The sequence below is a fragment of the Notothenia rossii genome (genome assembly GCF_949606895.1).
Source record: "Notothenia rossii genome assembly, chromosome: 2".
Taxonomy (NCBI): Eukaryota; Metazoa; Chordata; class Actinopteri; order Perciformes; family Nototheniidae; genus Notothenia; species Notothenia rossii.
Window position 1 is genome coordinate 51,387,396 of NC_136904.1, and position 16,869 is coordinate 51,404,264.

The 16,869-nt window shown below is 43.5% G+C and overlaps 1 protein-coding gene across 1 annotated transcript in view; it reads left to right on the plus strand.

The window, feature by feature from the left end:
* Positions 1-1,248: 1,248 nt before the first annotated feature.
* The window catches only part of mesd (mesoderm development LRP chaperone), a 38,609-nt gene continuing 22,988 nt past the window's right edge, over positions 1,249-16,869 (plus strand). The window contains exons 1-2 of the mRNA XM_079663120.1: positions 1,249-1,488; positions 2,524-2,756. Coding sequence (XP_079519246.1) covers positions 1,333-1,488; positions 2,524-2,756 — 389 coding nt within the window. The 5' untranslated portion in view covers positions 1,249-1,332. The remainder of the gene's footprint in view (positions 1,489-2,523; positions 2,757-16,869) is intronic.

The following is a 16,869-nucleotide window of genomic DNA, read 5'->3' on the forward strand; positions in this document are numbered from 1 at the left end:
GATGTATTTATTTATTTATTTAATTTTGGCTTAAATGGCATTCCATAGTGCAACCCCTCTCTCTATCTATCTCTCTCTCTCTCTCTCTCTCTCTCTCTCTCTCACGCTGGCTGTGAGCTGCGGGCGCCTGATAAGCCAACATCCCCCACTTTCATCACTTACAGCGCCCATCGTACAGGGCAAATGGAAAATGTAACCGGGGTGAAAAGGGTGTTATCTTTACTTAATTATGAATGTTGTTACATCAAGGCTGAAAATTCATTTTTTTTAAAAATGTAATCTTGTGGAAGTGCAGATCCCCTGTCCTCCACCAGGGGGTGCTGCAGCACCCTCAGCACCCCTACTTCCCACGGCCCTAGTAGCATCAGATGCTAACAACAATACACGTAACCGGTGCGCGCGCTTTCTCGCTTGCTCGCGCCACACATACACTAACACACACCCTCTCGAGCTTGAATGATACACAGAGACCAATCGACGGCATTAGTATGATCTGTATGAAAGTGTCCATGTCGGCAGGCCACATCATGTAGACAGCCAGTCACCCTCTGTGAGGCAGAGTCAGACCCACATTTGCGCAGCGTTGCGTTCACAATACATACGTATAAGTACAAGCATTTTAAGCAAGAAGTGCCGGTACCACATGGGTAAAAATCAGAAGTGCCGGTACTGCGTACCGCATTTTAAGCAAGAAGTGCCGGTACCACATGGGTAAAAATCAGAAGTGCCGGTACTGCGTACCGGTGAGTACCGGCCCAATTCAAGCACTGATTTGAATACATATTGTCCTTGGGCAAGACACTTGACCCCAAAATTGGTCCTGTGGGGATTGCCCACATTATTGAATAAATCGCTTTGGGTAAAAAAAAAGTTTAATGTAATACAATTTAATGTATCATTCTGGTTCATTTTCATGTGTCTTTCTTATGATTAGCAACCCCAATCCAACAATGAATGTATACTACTAACAATGTAATGTGTGTTGATCCAAAGTGTGATGTATGTATCAAAATGTTTATGGAATAGATTAGAACATTGATAACGTGTTGCTATCCTCATCATTTAAGTATTCACCTTTAATCTATTCATATATATCTATTTTAAAAGGCTTGACGCTCTATAAAGGAATGAACAAGTTAAATAAACAAAACATTTGTGTTTAACATCAACAGAAAACGGGGCAAAGTGTGACGCATTGTGTTTCATTTAGCTTTATTTTGAAAATCCCTCACATGGTGAGCGCGCCGCTGGTCACGCTTCTACAGCTGGAACACGCCCCTCCCGTCTTGTGACCGGCAGAGTGCAGCCAATGAGAACACTCCATCTGTAAACATGGCGTCTGACTTCAGGTGGAGATGTGTGGTGCTCCTTCTCTGCACATATATGCTTTGTATATTAGCGACAGACAGTCAAATTAAGGCCAAGAAAAAGAAGGATATCCGAGACTACAATGATGCAGATATGGCGCGGCTCCTGGAACAATGGGAGGTAACGTTATGTTAGCTTTTCACTCAGGCAAACATAAGCTAACAACTAGCCTAGCTGTTAGCTAGGCATTTAGCTAGCATCATTAATAAGAAACATCATCAGAAACATTTAACTGTGCAGAGGTGGAATGTTACTAATTACATTTATTCAAGTATTGTACATACAAATTACTTTACTAGTAATATTTTCATGTTATGCTACTTTATAGTTTTACTCCATTATATTTTGTAAGCAAATGTTATACTTTCTACTCAACTACATGTATTTTACATATTTAGTTACTAATGACTTTATTGATTTAGGTTATAAATGCAAAATAGAAATCAACTAATACATTATCATATATTACCATAGGTTAAGCAACCCAGTGTTTTAAAATTTAGTTCAAATATGCCCCACTTTTATTAGTACCTTTGCATTTTTGTACTGAAAGTATGATTTGATGCTAATACTTTTTTACTTTTACCTAAGTACAATTTTGAATGCAGGGCTTTTACTTGTAGCTAAGTCTTTTTTACACTGCAGTATTGCTACTTTTGCTTAAGTAAATAATCTGAAAACTTCTTCTAACAGTCAGAATGGAGTATTTGCACATACATGTAATGATTTAAATCCGGGTTCTAAGTAGCTGTCAGTACTTCCACACATAACTACTGAAGAACAGATAGACTGTTTACAGCTAACACAACACAAATCTAAACAAAGTTTGCTCAAAATGTTGTACATTACAATGTAACATAAGCACTTAATTTACATGCACAAAGGTCATTAATAAAATACACATACTGCAATATATAAAAAAATAAGCATTCTGTCAGAGATGATTTTGACACCTGTATGAAGTGTTTTGAATTTTGGATGTGAACCATTCTGGGCTGTATGTTGGTAAACAGAAAGACACATGAACACTTTGAGTATTGTATGAACTAGTTTTAAAAAGACACAGCTATGATATTCAGATAATGTCGTTAAAACGTTTTTGGACAATGCATTGATGACTCACCGTACATGGCTGCTCCTCCTCATGTTCCGCAGGAGGACGATGACATTGAGGAAGGGGACCTCCCTGAGCACAAGAGGTCTCCTCCTCCCATCGACTTCTCCAAGATGGACCCCTCCAAGCCTCAGGAGCTGCTGAAGATGTCCAAGAAGGGGAAGACTCTGATGGTGTTTGCCACAGTGTCGGGGGAGCCCACTGAGAAGGAGACGGAGGAGCTCACTGGCCTGTGGCAGGGCAGCCTCTTCAACGCCAACTACGACATCCAGAGGTACCTACTGTCTGACCTCCTTAAACATCAAGTGACACTTTGCAGAGCAGCTGTTCTGTCAATTTGGTCACCATGAACGATTTTTTAAATGTCTTGTCAGGTGGACAATCAGATAATTAACTAATCATTTGAACAGCTACTAAGTGTTCAAAATAAAATTGGCAGACAGATGGAAGAAGTACTCAGAGCTTGTACTTAAAGAGCAACTTGCAGGTTAGAGACGCCAGTGAATAAATGTGTAGGAAAATGATGAATACACTAGATTTTCCCAAAAATATACAGAAATATACACTTCAGTGACATCGGGCGTCGTTTTTGTAAGACATTCTTACTTCCGCATAAAAAAAGCCTCCGCATGGGGAGAGCGGCCGGTCTAACGTATGAATAAACATGGATCACAATGCTAGTTTTGACACAGAAGAGGCTGAAAATATATACTCGAATGCATATGATTATAATTATGAGCCTGCTAGGCGTCCAAGAGGCCAGGAGCAGCCAAGGATTAGAAGAAATAACGGCCATCGGAGAGAAATGGAGCTGTGGTGTGAGGAGAACCAGTGAAGAACAGGGCTGCTGTCTTGGTGAGTGACCGGCGTTAGCTACAGTTAATGTTAGCTAACGTCAGTCACATCACAACATTGTAAAGTTAGCAATCATATATCAGGCTATAACTAAAGTAGTATTGATAATAGAGTAACGTTACTGGCAGGACTGTTGATACTGATCCATAACAGAAACTAATGCGCAAGTATCAGCCGTATCTCGCGTTACCTAATGCAACTCCACACTACGTCTTACGGTGCTGTGTACCGGAGGGGAGACGCGAGATACGACTGATACTTGGCGATCTGGCGGAGAAATGTTGTGGAGCCTCCGTTGATATGCCTTTGTAAATGGCTTGATGGAAAGGTGTGTAGTCGGGTAAGGTGCACAGCTGATTGCAGCAGGTGAGTGGAAGTTGAGCCGGGAGCCAGGAGTGACAGCCACCATGCCCACACAAACAACACAGACGGGGGGAAACAAACAAACAAACAAACACAAAGGAGACGGCTGGAGCAGTACAGCCACCACAGCGTTACCTAATGCAACTCCACACTACGTCTTACGGTGCCGTGTACCGGGGGGGGGGGAGAGAGAGAGGGAGAGAGAGATTTGAAACCACTTTTATACACAAAGCAAATAACCAAACAGACACATTGACACACATTGTCAGTTCAGACAACGACTGAAAATAAGATCCTCATTCTCCACAGAACACAAAGCATTTTTAAGGCACCACATGGCCTCAAATTCTCCCACATTTTTTGTTCAGCAAAAGTAACCGTAGTCCGCTTTCAGTCTTGCTTTAACCATCCGTTTGAAAATCGAAACTCAATCAATCAATCAATCAATGTTTATTTATATAGCCCAATATCACAAATGTTACATTTGTCTCAGTGGACTTCACAGTTTGTACAGAATATCAGTATGACAATACGACACCCTCTGTCCTTAGACCCTCACATCGTACAAGGAAAAACTTCCAGAGAAAACCCAGTTTAAAGGGAAAAATGGGAGAAACCTCAGGGAGAGCAACAGAGGAGGGATCCCTCTCCCAGGACGGACAGACGTGCAATAGATGCCGTGTGTAAATTGAAAAGATAATACATTTGCAACATAGGTAGTCCAAATGTTTGGAAATGCATGTGTGTATAATAGGAAGATGAATCCATGAGTATATCCATCCAGGACTTATGATCCAGGACCACAGCCACGACTCAAGATCCAGGACTCGCAATCCATGACACAGGACCGCAGGATCATCCATGACTCCGGATCCCGGCGTATATAGACACCAAAAAGAAAGAAATTTGGGGAAGCTGGGTTAATCGGAACATGAGAGTACACAGGTATAGACAGAGAGAAGGAAGAAGTAAGATGTCCCCCGACAAACTAAGCCTATATCAGCAAAACTAGGGGCTGAATCTAATCAGCCCTAACTATAAGCTTTATCAAAAAGGAAGGTCTTAAGCGCACTCTTAAAAACGTATAGGGTGTCTGCCGTCCGAACACAAACTGGAAGCTGATTCCACAAAAGTGGAGCTTGATAAGAAAAGGCTCTGGCTCCCATTGTACTTTTAGAGACTCTAGGAACAACCAACAACCCTGCATTCTTGGAACGCAATGCCCTAGTAGGACAATAGGGTATAATGAGTTCTTTAAGGTAAGATGGCGCCTGCCCATTAAGGGCTTTGTAGGCGAGAAGAAGAATTTTAAATTCTATCCTGTGTTCTATAGGGAGCCAGTGTAAGGCAGCCAGAACAGGAGTAATGTGGTCCCTTTTCCTAACTCTGGTTAGTACACGAGCTGCAGCATTTTGAATCAGCTGAAGCGACTTGACTGACTTCTTGGTACACCCTGATAATAAGGAGTTACAATAATCCAGCCTTGAAGTAACAAATGCATGGACTAGTTTCTCTGCATCGTTTTGAGGCAAGATATGCCTGATTTTTGCAATGTTACGTAGATGGAAGTAGGCGGTCCTTGAAATTGATTTTATGTGGGCGTTAAAGGATAAATCCTGATCAAATATAACACCAAGATTCCTTACAGTCTCACTGGAGGCCAAATTAATGCCATCCATAGTTAATATATCTTTAGATAATTTGTTTCGTAGATTCTTCGGGCCAAGTACAATAACTTCAGTTTTGGTCGTGTTTAAAGTCCATGTAATGTCCAAAATAAAAGTTATTCTGTGTTAATAAATCGCTTCATCACTTTCCACTGTTTCATTTGACATATCAACATCAATGATTCTTTCCATAAATACCCCCCAAATAACATGAAATGTGTGCCACTTTCCCGTGTTATTCCGCTCCGGTAGCGAAAAGCTTGCCAGCATTAACCCAGCTGTGTGACGTCACACGTGGCAAACACCAGCCTCGTCTGGATTGTTTGTTTTGTATCCTTCCGCTATTTTCGCTCAACATATGTGTAACCGGACCTCGCTAAACTTTTTTTATCTAACAATTCATGATGGGGAAGCGATGTGTAGTTGTGAGCTGTGAATGTTTCCTGATTGCTATAAACATTGATCATGGGTGCTGGAAGATTGTGCACAAAACTCGGGTCAGAATTAAGTTACTACAGGTGTTATGCCAGCTTGAGCTAAATGTCACCAGAGTACAGTGAACTTGCCTAGTGACTGAAATATATAAAAGTTGAAGTGAAATAGCCTAAGTAAGGCCAAAAATGAATTACGTCTGAATATCTTTATTATTTTTACCACTTTTAATTATTTGTGGGCTCGCACATATACCAAAATAGACTAATGTACACTGCAATAAAGATAAAATGTTACAAGTGAAAAATTAACAAAAGAACCCTTTTTTATTTATCAAACAGTAAATTAATACAATCTTACAAATTTGTGATTTGGAAAATGTTGTTATATTTACATGTTTCTTTGGAAAAATAATATTGTAAATGATGTACTTTGTAAATTATTTACATCATGCGAAACCATTTTAACCAGTTCAGCTGCATGACTTATGTCAAATTACAGATTTGGCCATTGAAATCCCTGATAGCGGCCTCCCGGCTCAGGGTAAGTCTTCCGTATCTCGGTTACAGCACATGCAGCGGGACTCTGATTTTTGGGCCGAGTAGGCCTACACCCCAGCACCAACGTACAAACTGTCGATAAGCTGTATATCGATACTTCCTAATGAAAAAAAAGTATACAGATTATAAATATATTTGGAGAAAAATAAAATGTTATGTAGTAGCCTACTATTATGTAGCAATTGTTACAAATTGGCTTATAACATGATATTTGTATTTTACTTGTACAAAATAAATATGAGGTTATACATGACTGCTTGACAGAATCATAGACCTCTTATATATTTCCTCACATGTGTAGTTGTTTCTTTTCTCAAGCATACATTGAACTTGCATACACAGAAAAAATAAAAGCCAAGCTGTTTTTGACTGCTTGAAAGAGTTAAATGGTATCTTTAAAAGTGTACCATATCTGTAGCGACTAAAAGTATTATATGAAAGCAAAGCTGCAATAGGCAGTTGGGTCAATCAATATTTACTTACTGGTGTAGTGGGCCATCAACTGCTCTGTGTTGTTGTTTGTATTGAAGATACGCTATTTTCAGTGTCCAAACACTGAGACAGCCTTCTCTAAAGCCTGGGTGGCTAATAATGCACCTTGGTTTCTCGTCGGTGTCTTCTATCTGGCAGAGTCCTGCACGGGTCTGATTTTCAAGACCCGCTCCCGCCCCGCACCCGTGACGTGCAGTACCGAACCCGCCCCGCTACCCGCACATATTGCCAATTAGTCCCGCAACCCGACCCGACCCGCCGGCACATGATCCGCAACCCGACCCGAACCCGCTATAAGCAGTGACAACGTGCAATTATTAACACACGCAGTTGCATATTTGGCTCAAAAAGCCTGGGATGTTGTTTATTTTCTCCATCTAGGATGACACCAAAAGCCTCCCAGACGTTGGATTTTGCTCTTGAGGAAGAGTTATTGAAAATGCTGTATTCTCCGCTATAGAGAGCTTCACCTCAGCCATTCAGAATGTGGTGCGCTCAGCAGCAGATAGATGCACTGCAGAGGTTATGATTATGCTCGGTACCGCGGAGGAGAGGTCTGAGGATTTAAACATTAAACTAAATTATTATTGTTTAAATATATTTATTATGCAACACCCGCAACCGGACCCGCATCATCTTTGTTTTACCCAGAAGCGAACCCGGAAAAAAGCGTTTGAAAAAATACCACCCGCAAATCACCTTTTTTGCGGGTCACCCGTCGGGTACCCGCGGATACCCGACCCGATGCAGGACTCTGCTATCTGGTCAGTAGGTTGCAAACTGTCTATTTGTTCCATCACCTGCCAGATCTCTCTGCAGCATACACATTCATCTGCAGTGGGCATGCTTTCACAGCATTGACATGTACACCTGAATATTGTACATAACATTAAAAAACAAAACAATATCTGCCGGACGTGTGAGGAACAGATGACAAATTAAGATCGACATTTAGTGCAGGTCAAACTAAATAAAACAGAATTTACCATTCAGTAGCTATTGCCGACTCGAGTCTCGCCGGCTGCGGAATCCGCTTCTCTTTCACAAGTTTCTGCCTCGTTGTTCGATTGCTGGGCAGGAGGCTCGTACTTATAAGGCAAAATGCCTTGAAGTGAAAGGCTAGCTGGTTCACTCTCTACTTCTGTAACTGAATCCAGATAACCCACTGAATCTGAGCTTGAATGGTCGCTGTCGCTGTCTGACGTTATCGCGTTGCTTGCCATTTGGACTGATTTGATCAAATGGCAATGTTTGCCACGTGTGACGTCACCGCTCGTTCGGGAGTGATTGGGGGCGTACTCGGCAAACTTCGGAACCAACATCGGTTTTTAACGTATATGTCATTTAATTATGACGAAACTTTAAACATTTTTATTTATTTTTATTCTGGTGATATCTAAACTACATGTTAAAAAACACCTGTGTTAGATGCATTACATGGCCTTTAACATCAAAACATTTAAGGTCATCCACGTTTTTAAGTCCTTGAGGCAGTCTTGAATTTTATTTAGATGATTAATTTCATCAGGCTTGATTGATAAATATAGTTGAGTATCATCCGCATAACAATGAAAGTTTACATAATGATTCCTTATAATATTGCCTAACGGAAGCATATATAGGGTGAACAAAATAGGTCCAAGCACTGAGCCCTGTGGCACTCCATGGCTAACTTTGGTTTGAATGGAAGATTCATCGTTGACACGTACAAACTGAGAGCGTTCAGATAGAGAGGACCTAAACCAGCCTAATGCAGTTCCCTGTATGCCAACTAAGTGCTCTAGTCTTTGCAATAGGATATCATGGTCGATAGTATCAAATGCAGCACTAAGATCGAGCAAGACAAGAATAGAGACAAGTCCCTTGTCAGAGGCTATTAGAATGTCATTTGTGACTTTAACCAGAGCTGTCTCTGTGCTATGTTGTTCTAAAGCCAGACTGAAAATCTTCAAATAAATCATAGTTTTTTAAGTAATCACACAGCTGTTTTGCGACTGCTTTCTCAAGAATCTTTGAGAGGAACGGAAGATTAGAAATAGGTCTATAGTTGGCTAAAACCTCTGGATCGAGGTTGTGCTTTTTAAGAAGCGGTTTTATCACTGCTACTTTGAATGATTGTGGAACATAGCCTGATAATAAAGACATATTCATAATATTTTATAAAGAAGTGCTAATTAATGGAAAAACTTCTTTTAACAGCTTAGTTGGAATTGGGTCTAAAATACAGGTTGATGGTTTAGAAGAGAGAATCATTGAATTTAATTGTTCAAGGTTTATAACTGAAAAGCATTCTAGTTTACTATCTAGTGTAATATTAGAACTTATGTTTCCGGGAGCTGTTGATAACACTATACTGGTTAAAGGCAAGAGGTCATTGATTTTGTTTCTAAGAGTAAGAATTTTATCGTTAAAAAAGCACATAAAATCATTACTACTGAGTGCTATGGGAATAGAAGGCTCAGTCGAGCTGTGGCTCTCTGTCAGCCTGGCTACAGTGCTGAAAAGAAATCTTGCATTATTCTTATTCTCATCTATTAATGAAGAGTAGTATGCTGCTCTCGCTTTACGCAGTGCTTTCTTATATTCATTGAGTGTAATATGCAAAATTAAACGAGATTCTTCAAGTTTAGTGGAACGCCATATCCTTTCAAGTTGTCTCGACTTTTGCTTTATTTTGCGGGTTTCGGCATTATGCCATGGAGCTAATCTATGTTGTTTTATTTTCTTCTTTTTCAAAGGAGCAACAGAGTCTAATTTTATTTGCAGCGCATCTGTAGCACTATCAACAACATGATCAATTTGGAGTGGTGTACATTTTGTATAAGTTTCCTCCCCTACATGCAGACATGCTATCGAGTTAAGTATTGGTGGAATCTCTTCCTTAAATTCGGCTATAGCACTAACAGATAGGTTTCTGCTGCAGGAGCTTTTGGCTAATGCTTTGTAGTCTAGTAACAGTACTTCAAAAGTTACTAAGAAATGGTCGGATAAAGCAGGATTATGCGGTTCGACTAATAGTTGCTCAATTTCAATACCATAAGTCAGAACAAGGTCAAGAGTGTGATTATAGCAGTGGGTTGGTTTATTTACACTCTGACAGAAACCAACAGAATCTAATATAGAGTTAAATGCAACAGTAAGGCTATTTTTATCATCGTCAACATGAATATTAAAGTCACCTACGATAATTACTTTATCTGTTTTAAGAACCAAAGCTGATAAAAACTCAGAGAATTCTGATAAGAATTCTGAATAAGGACCTGGTGCACGGTACACTGTAACAAATAAGATTGGCTGCAAAGTTTTCCAGGTCGGATGCGTAAGACTGAAAATGAGGCTTTCAAAGGAGGTATAATTTAATTTTTGTTTAGTATTGATAAGTAAACTTGAGTCAAAGATTGCTGCAACTCCACCTCCTCGGCCCGTGCCTCGGGCAATATGAGTATTGATATGGCTGGGTGGAGTGGCCTCATTTATGCTGACATATTCTTCATGTCTCAACCAAGTTTCAGTGAGACAGCATATAACAATATTATAATCTGATATTAAATCATTTACCAGTATTGCTTTAGATGCTAGAGATCTTATGTTTAAGAGACCACATTTAATCTTCCTGTTTTGTTGCACTGTAGTAGTTGTTACATTTACTTTTATTAGGTTATTATGTATGACACCTCTATTAGGTTTTACCTTAAATTGTCCTTGGGCAGACACACACACCGTTAATATTGGGTATTTTATTGGGTTCGGGATTCCTATGGATGACTGCCTAGGAGAGAGCGCAGAGAAGCGTGTAAGACTGCGACTCTGCCTCCTGGTCTCAACTCCAGTTTGTCAGGGATTAAGTCCACAGAGCCCTGAAATGTTTGCCGAAATGAGATTTGCACCTTCCAAAGTAGGATGAATGCCGTCTCTCTTAATCAGACCAGGTTTTCCCCAGAAGGCTGTCCAATTATTCACGAAGCCCACATTGTTTGCTGGGCACCACCAAGACAACCAGCGCTAAAATGATGACATGCGGCTATACATGTCATCATTGATCAGATTGGGGAGGGGACCAGAGAAGATTACGGTGTCCGACATTGTTTTAGCATAACTACACACCGACGCCACATTAAGTTTGGTGCATTCTGATTGGCGTAAACGAACATCATTACCACCGACGTGAATAACAATCCTACTGTATTTACGTTTATTTTTAGCCAGCAGTCTAAGATGCGCCTCAACGTCGCCCGCTCTGGCCCCCGGAATGCATGTGACTGTGGACGCTTCGGTCTCTAAATTCACGTGTCTCATAATAGAGCTACCAATAACCAGAGTTGGCTTCTCAGCGGGTGTCTCGCTGAGTGGGGAATATCTGTTAGATACGTGAACGGGTTGGTGGGGACCTGCGGGTTTCGCGTTATGCCCCTTCTGAACAGTCACCCATTCTCCCTGCTGCTCGGGAGTTGCCGGGGGACGGCTAAGAGGAGCTACCTTTTGCCGGTCCGCACCGGCTAACATGGGCTTTACTGTAGCTGAGTTATTTTCTAAGATGCGGAGCCGGGCTTCTATGGCTATGATTCCCGCCTCCAACCTAAAAACTATACTACATTTAACACATGTATCGGTACCAGTAAAGGAGGTAGGGGAGTAACCAAACATGAGACAGTTAGAGCAGGAAATAGCACCCGAGGGTGGGGAAAGAGCCATGGCTAGCTATCAAGCTAAAGTAGCTACCGTTAGCAAACCCGAAAAGAGTGTAGGCAACTGTGGAGTTACAGTCGCTAAGAGAAGGAGAGTTTGTGAGTGCTTAAGCTGTAGTAACGTGTGATTACAACGTCAGGCAGTTGCCGTGATCAAGAGTTTTAAAATGATCGATTAAGTTAAGATAATAAGCTATCAGCAACAGAACAGGCACACGGGATACCCGGAGATGACAACAACAACCGGAAGTTACAACATGCTTACCGCAATAGTGGTCCGTGTAGAAACAACAGTCAGAGCAGTCGGTATCAATGATTCCGCAACTTTATTCCTCCTGCTGAGGTAAATGGCCATTTTAGGCTGCCCCAACAAAAAATTCAAAAGCTGACTTTTGCACTTTTGCTTCTGACTGTACCTACAACCCAAAATGAATATTGTCTTAGAAAAAAACACATTAAACAAAATCAACATCTGAGTGAGTAACTGAAAAAGACAAAGGAGTCGACCACATTCCGTAAAACAATGAAAAATGGTTTCCCTCTGTACACAGAAAGGACAGGCGTCACACACTGTAGGGTTGATAACTGAAACAAACGCATTTACAGCTACCGCAGCGTGGAGAATCCTCCACTGGAGGTCCCCACCCCTCTTAGTCAGCGGAGGCTTGTAGAGCGCTCTCCACTCAGGCCTCTGAGCCTCAGTCAGGCCCAGATGGGCTCTCCACCGGGTGTCCACTCGCTCCTGGATCTGCTCTGATTCAGCACCTTTGTCACTAAATAATAAAATGTTTTGTTGGACATGGTGCTAAACTTAAAATCAGTAACATTGTCCAACTTTAACAAAAAACCCTCACAACTGAGGTCAGGAAAACATTGCATCTCTGGAAAATAGTCATTGTCATTTGGAGACTTCAGTCCGTTACAGTGAGCAGCGATCAGCGCCAGCTCTGATTGGCTGAGCGGCTGTTTCTAGCTCTGCAGCAGGAGGCTGACCACCCGGACTGACCTGAGGCTCAGACGTGAAGCCAGGCCTGCAGCGTTGTCCAGACGGAGGCCACACACCTCCACCACCTGGCCCAGCGTGAGGATCCTCTCCTCACAGAGTCTCTGTTGTAGAGAAGGCCCTACTCCACACACACACACCGAGATCCACGGACCACCGGCTCTCTGAGGAGCCAGAACAGTGAGCCACAGCACTCTGGTCTCTCTTTTTTGAGTAGTCCCCACACCTTGAAGAGACCTCCATAGAAACCCGAGAGATTGTTCAGGAGTAATCCTTTTAGGTCCATTAGGAACAGCGACTCAGCCAGCCCCAGCCCACCACAGCGTTCCAATAAGGCCCGAGCTACGGGTCTCCAGACCAGGTCAGCAGGTCCAGTCAGGAACCTCTGGACGAACCGGAGCCTGAAAGCAGCCCTTCTGCTTGCCAGGTGAACCAGGCCATGTCCCCCCTCCTCCTTTGGCAGGAACAGGACGTTCTGAGGGACCCAGTGCATGCGGTCCCAGAAGAAGTCCACCATGAGAGTCTGCACCCTGGACAGCAGGTTTACGGGTGGGTCGGTGCATGCCAGCCGGTGAGCCAGCATGGAGGAAACAAGGTGGTTTAAAATAAGGATACGCCCTTTAAAAGAAAGTTTGGGAAGGATCCACTTCCACTTCTTTAACCGGCCTTCCACTTTCTCTATAAGCCCCTCCCAGTTTTTCAAACAAAACGTGTCATCACCAAGATAAATACCCAGGTACTTTACCCCTGCCCTTTTCCAACCAAGGCCCCCAGGTAACAACAAGCTGTCAATACTGCCCTCTCCTACTGCTAAGGCCTCACTTTTCCCCCAGTTGACTCGAGCAGATGAGATTTTGCAAAAATTGCTCACAGTTTCAGTTAAAACATTGATCTCATCTTGTTTTTTAACAAAGACCATTATGTCATCCACATACGCAGACAATTTAAAAACATCCCTACAGCCAGGAACAGAGAAACCCTGTAACTTTGACCTTAACCGGTGTAAAAAGGGCTCTATGGCCAGGGAGTAGAGCATCCCGGACAAAAAAGCAGCCCTGTCGGACTCCTCTCTGAGCTTCAAAAGGAGCACACAAACTACCGTTTATCTTCAGTACACTCTCAATGTCCCTGTACAAGACCTGTATCTTGGCTATGAGACCAGAGCTGAACCTAAAAGCTTCCAGCGTCTGCCTCAAGTACTGGTGTTCAACTCGGTCAAAAGCCTTTTCTTGGTCTAGAGAAATCAGACCAAGCTCACAGCCCAATGAACCGGAGAGGTCCAAAACATCTCGAATTAGAGTTACGTTTTCAGTTATCAACCTGCTGGGTACACAGTATGTCTGGTCTACGTGAATGAGATGCTCCATCACTTTTCTCAGCCTCGTCGCTAACACTTTGGAAAGCAGATTGTAGTCGGTACAGAGTAGAGACACAGGACGCCAGTTCTTAATCTCCTGCAGGTCTCCTTTCTTAATGAGGAGAGTGAGCACAGCTCTCCTGCAACTCAGAGGCAACCTCCCGTTACTTAGACTGTCTCTGAGCACACTCAGCAGGTCGTCACCTATAACCGGCCAGAGAGCCTTATAGAAGTCTGCAGGCAGGCCTTCTATGCCAGGAGCCTTCCCAATCTGCATGCTCTGCAGGGCCTCCTGCAGTTCCTGGGCAGAGAGCTCCGCCTCCAGCTCAGAATGGTCCTCCTCAGGGACGTTAGGAAGGCCCTCATAGAACGACTGCGCCACCTCTGGCTCGGCCTGGAACTCTGTTTTGTAGAGCTCTTTGTAGAACTCCACAGCACACTGACGAATATCGGCGGACTCCTGAAGCAGCTGCCCAGCATTGGATCGCAGGGAGTGCATCAGCCTCCTCTGACCATTCTTACGCTCTAGACCAAAGAAAAAGTGGGAGGGAGCATCCATTTTCACCATATTCTGAAACCGGGATCTGACCAGAGCACCCTGAGCAGAAAAACCCAGCAGGTCAGACAGAGCTGAGTTTTTACTTTTGAAAACTTCAACATGTTCTCGCTCTCCTGTGGAGTCTGCCAATCCCTGCAGCTCCACCACTTTTCTCTCCAGAGATCTAGCCATGTCCTTTGTGACATTGAAAGTGTACTGTAGGCAAAGCTGCTTGATCTTCACTTTACCTACATCCCACCAATGCTGAAGAGAATTGTACTCACTCTTAGATAAACGGTAGTTTTCCCAAAATAATTTAAAAACATTTTTAAAATGGTTGTCGGCCAACAGAGAAGCATTAAAGTGCCAATACGCACTATTACACTTAACATGATTAATAAAAACTGAGACTTGTACGAGGGAATGGTCAGAGATTCCCACTGGACTGATGGAGCAGCTTCTGCTTACATTAATGTGATGATTAAAAACATAGACACGATCCAGCCTAGCTAGAGACAACAGGTTATCCCTAGAGTGCAACATGTGTACTGCCGCTGGCCCGGGTGGAAGTGCCTCCAAACATCACACAGCTCAAAGCTTTCTGTTAATCTTATTAAGGCACTCTTCGAGGCAGCATGCGGTTCCTGGTGGTTCCTATCCAGCACAAGGTTCTCTGTGCAGTTGAAGTCACCCCCCAGGAACAGATACTCCTCACTATCACAGGTGCTAAGAGTGTGTTTCAGTTTTTCAAAAAACAAAAGCCTCTCTGCACTGGGAGCATAAATATTTATAAAACATATTTTAACTTTTTCAAATTCAGCATTTATTTTGAGCAAGTGTCCTGGGCTGACCTCATCGACCGTACAGGAGAAGGGTGTAAAGCCCCTCACAAAGAGAATGGCAACTCCTCCACTATTGCTGCGCTTATGGCTGAAGAAGCCCTCCCCCCCCCCCATTCCCTCCTCCAGTCACTGTCGTTCTCAGCAGTACTGTGAGTTTCCTGGAGAAACGTCACATTTAAACTCTTGTTTCCTAATAAAGTAAATAAAAGTGCTCTCTTAGCATCCCCTCGAGCACCGTTAATGTTTAAAGAGCCCATCTTTATGTCACTCATTATGAAATTATAGTTGCATCCTAACAAAATCAAAAACCTGGCTGAAGAAAAATAAAAAATAAAACCAAGACGTACTTATTCATCTTTCTTTGCAGTTTCCTCTCTAATCCTCTGAAGTATCTTCTTTAACCAAGCCTTCTCTGGGCCGCTGAAGAAAGGTTCCCCTAAGGCTTCTTTGCGCCGCATGAGAACCCTGGCAGAATTGTGAAAGATCTGCAAATCAGTAAAAAATCATCTAATTTCACCCCCCTCCTCCCCTTAGTTTCCGCCAGAAAGGATCTGATCCTCTGGAAAGAGTACTCCTTTCCCTTTGCTACCTCAACGATGTCAAAGAATGATTCACTGTCACTGTCCTCTGAGACTCCCTCTGGCTGAGAGGAAAAACACAGCGACTCCTTCTTTGACACCTTCGTTTTTTGAGCCACACTTCCTTTGCTCACTTGTTCGTTTTTCCTTTTAACAGGTAACCTTAGCAAATCCTCATCCATTACCACATCCTCTAGAACAGACTCAGCCACTCTGGCTGCAGTGTGCTCACTATCTGCTTTCTGTGTGACCTGAGTGTCTGTGTGTGTGATACTGTGTGTACCGGCTGTGTGCTTTCTACGCGTGAAACCGTTGGCTCTGCAACGGACCGACTGACCTGCGGTTCCACCACCGGTGTTTCCGCCGCGGGCGCGGGCGCGGGCCCGGCCGTGGACAAAGCAACCGGCAGCGGCTCCGCAGCGGGCGAGGACCCCAGCACAGGCGGCCCGGCCGTGGACAAAAGGACCTGCAGCGGCGGACCCCTGCAGCGGCGGACCCCTGCAGCGGCGGACCCCAGCACCGGCGGCGCGGACCCCAGCACTGGCGGCCCGGCCGTGGACAAGGCAACCGGTAGTGGCTCCGCCACGGGCACCGTCGGGCCGGCTGCGAGCGCGGACACCACGGGCGCGTCACCCGCCCTCTCCGGGCACGCGCGGATCAGGTGTCCTGCCGCTCCACAACCATAACATCTCAAAATGTCAGACGTAACATGGACAGTATACACAAAATCATCAATTTTAAACTTGAGAGCCAGATTAAGTTCCCCTTCATCCTTCTTCAGGACCATAAGCACCTGTCTCCTAAAAGACACAACGTGCTTGAGGTGCGTGGATTTACAGCCCAGGGGGATCAACTTAATGGGAGACGCAAGCTGCCCGTGTCGAGCCAGCTCTCTCTCCAACAACTCGTTTTCAGAAACGAGGGTACATTAGAGATGATTACTTTTTTAGCTGGAGTGACAAGGAGTAGCACGGGTAACAGCGTCCATTTTAATCACTAGCCCGCTCTCCACCAG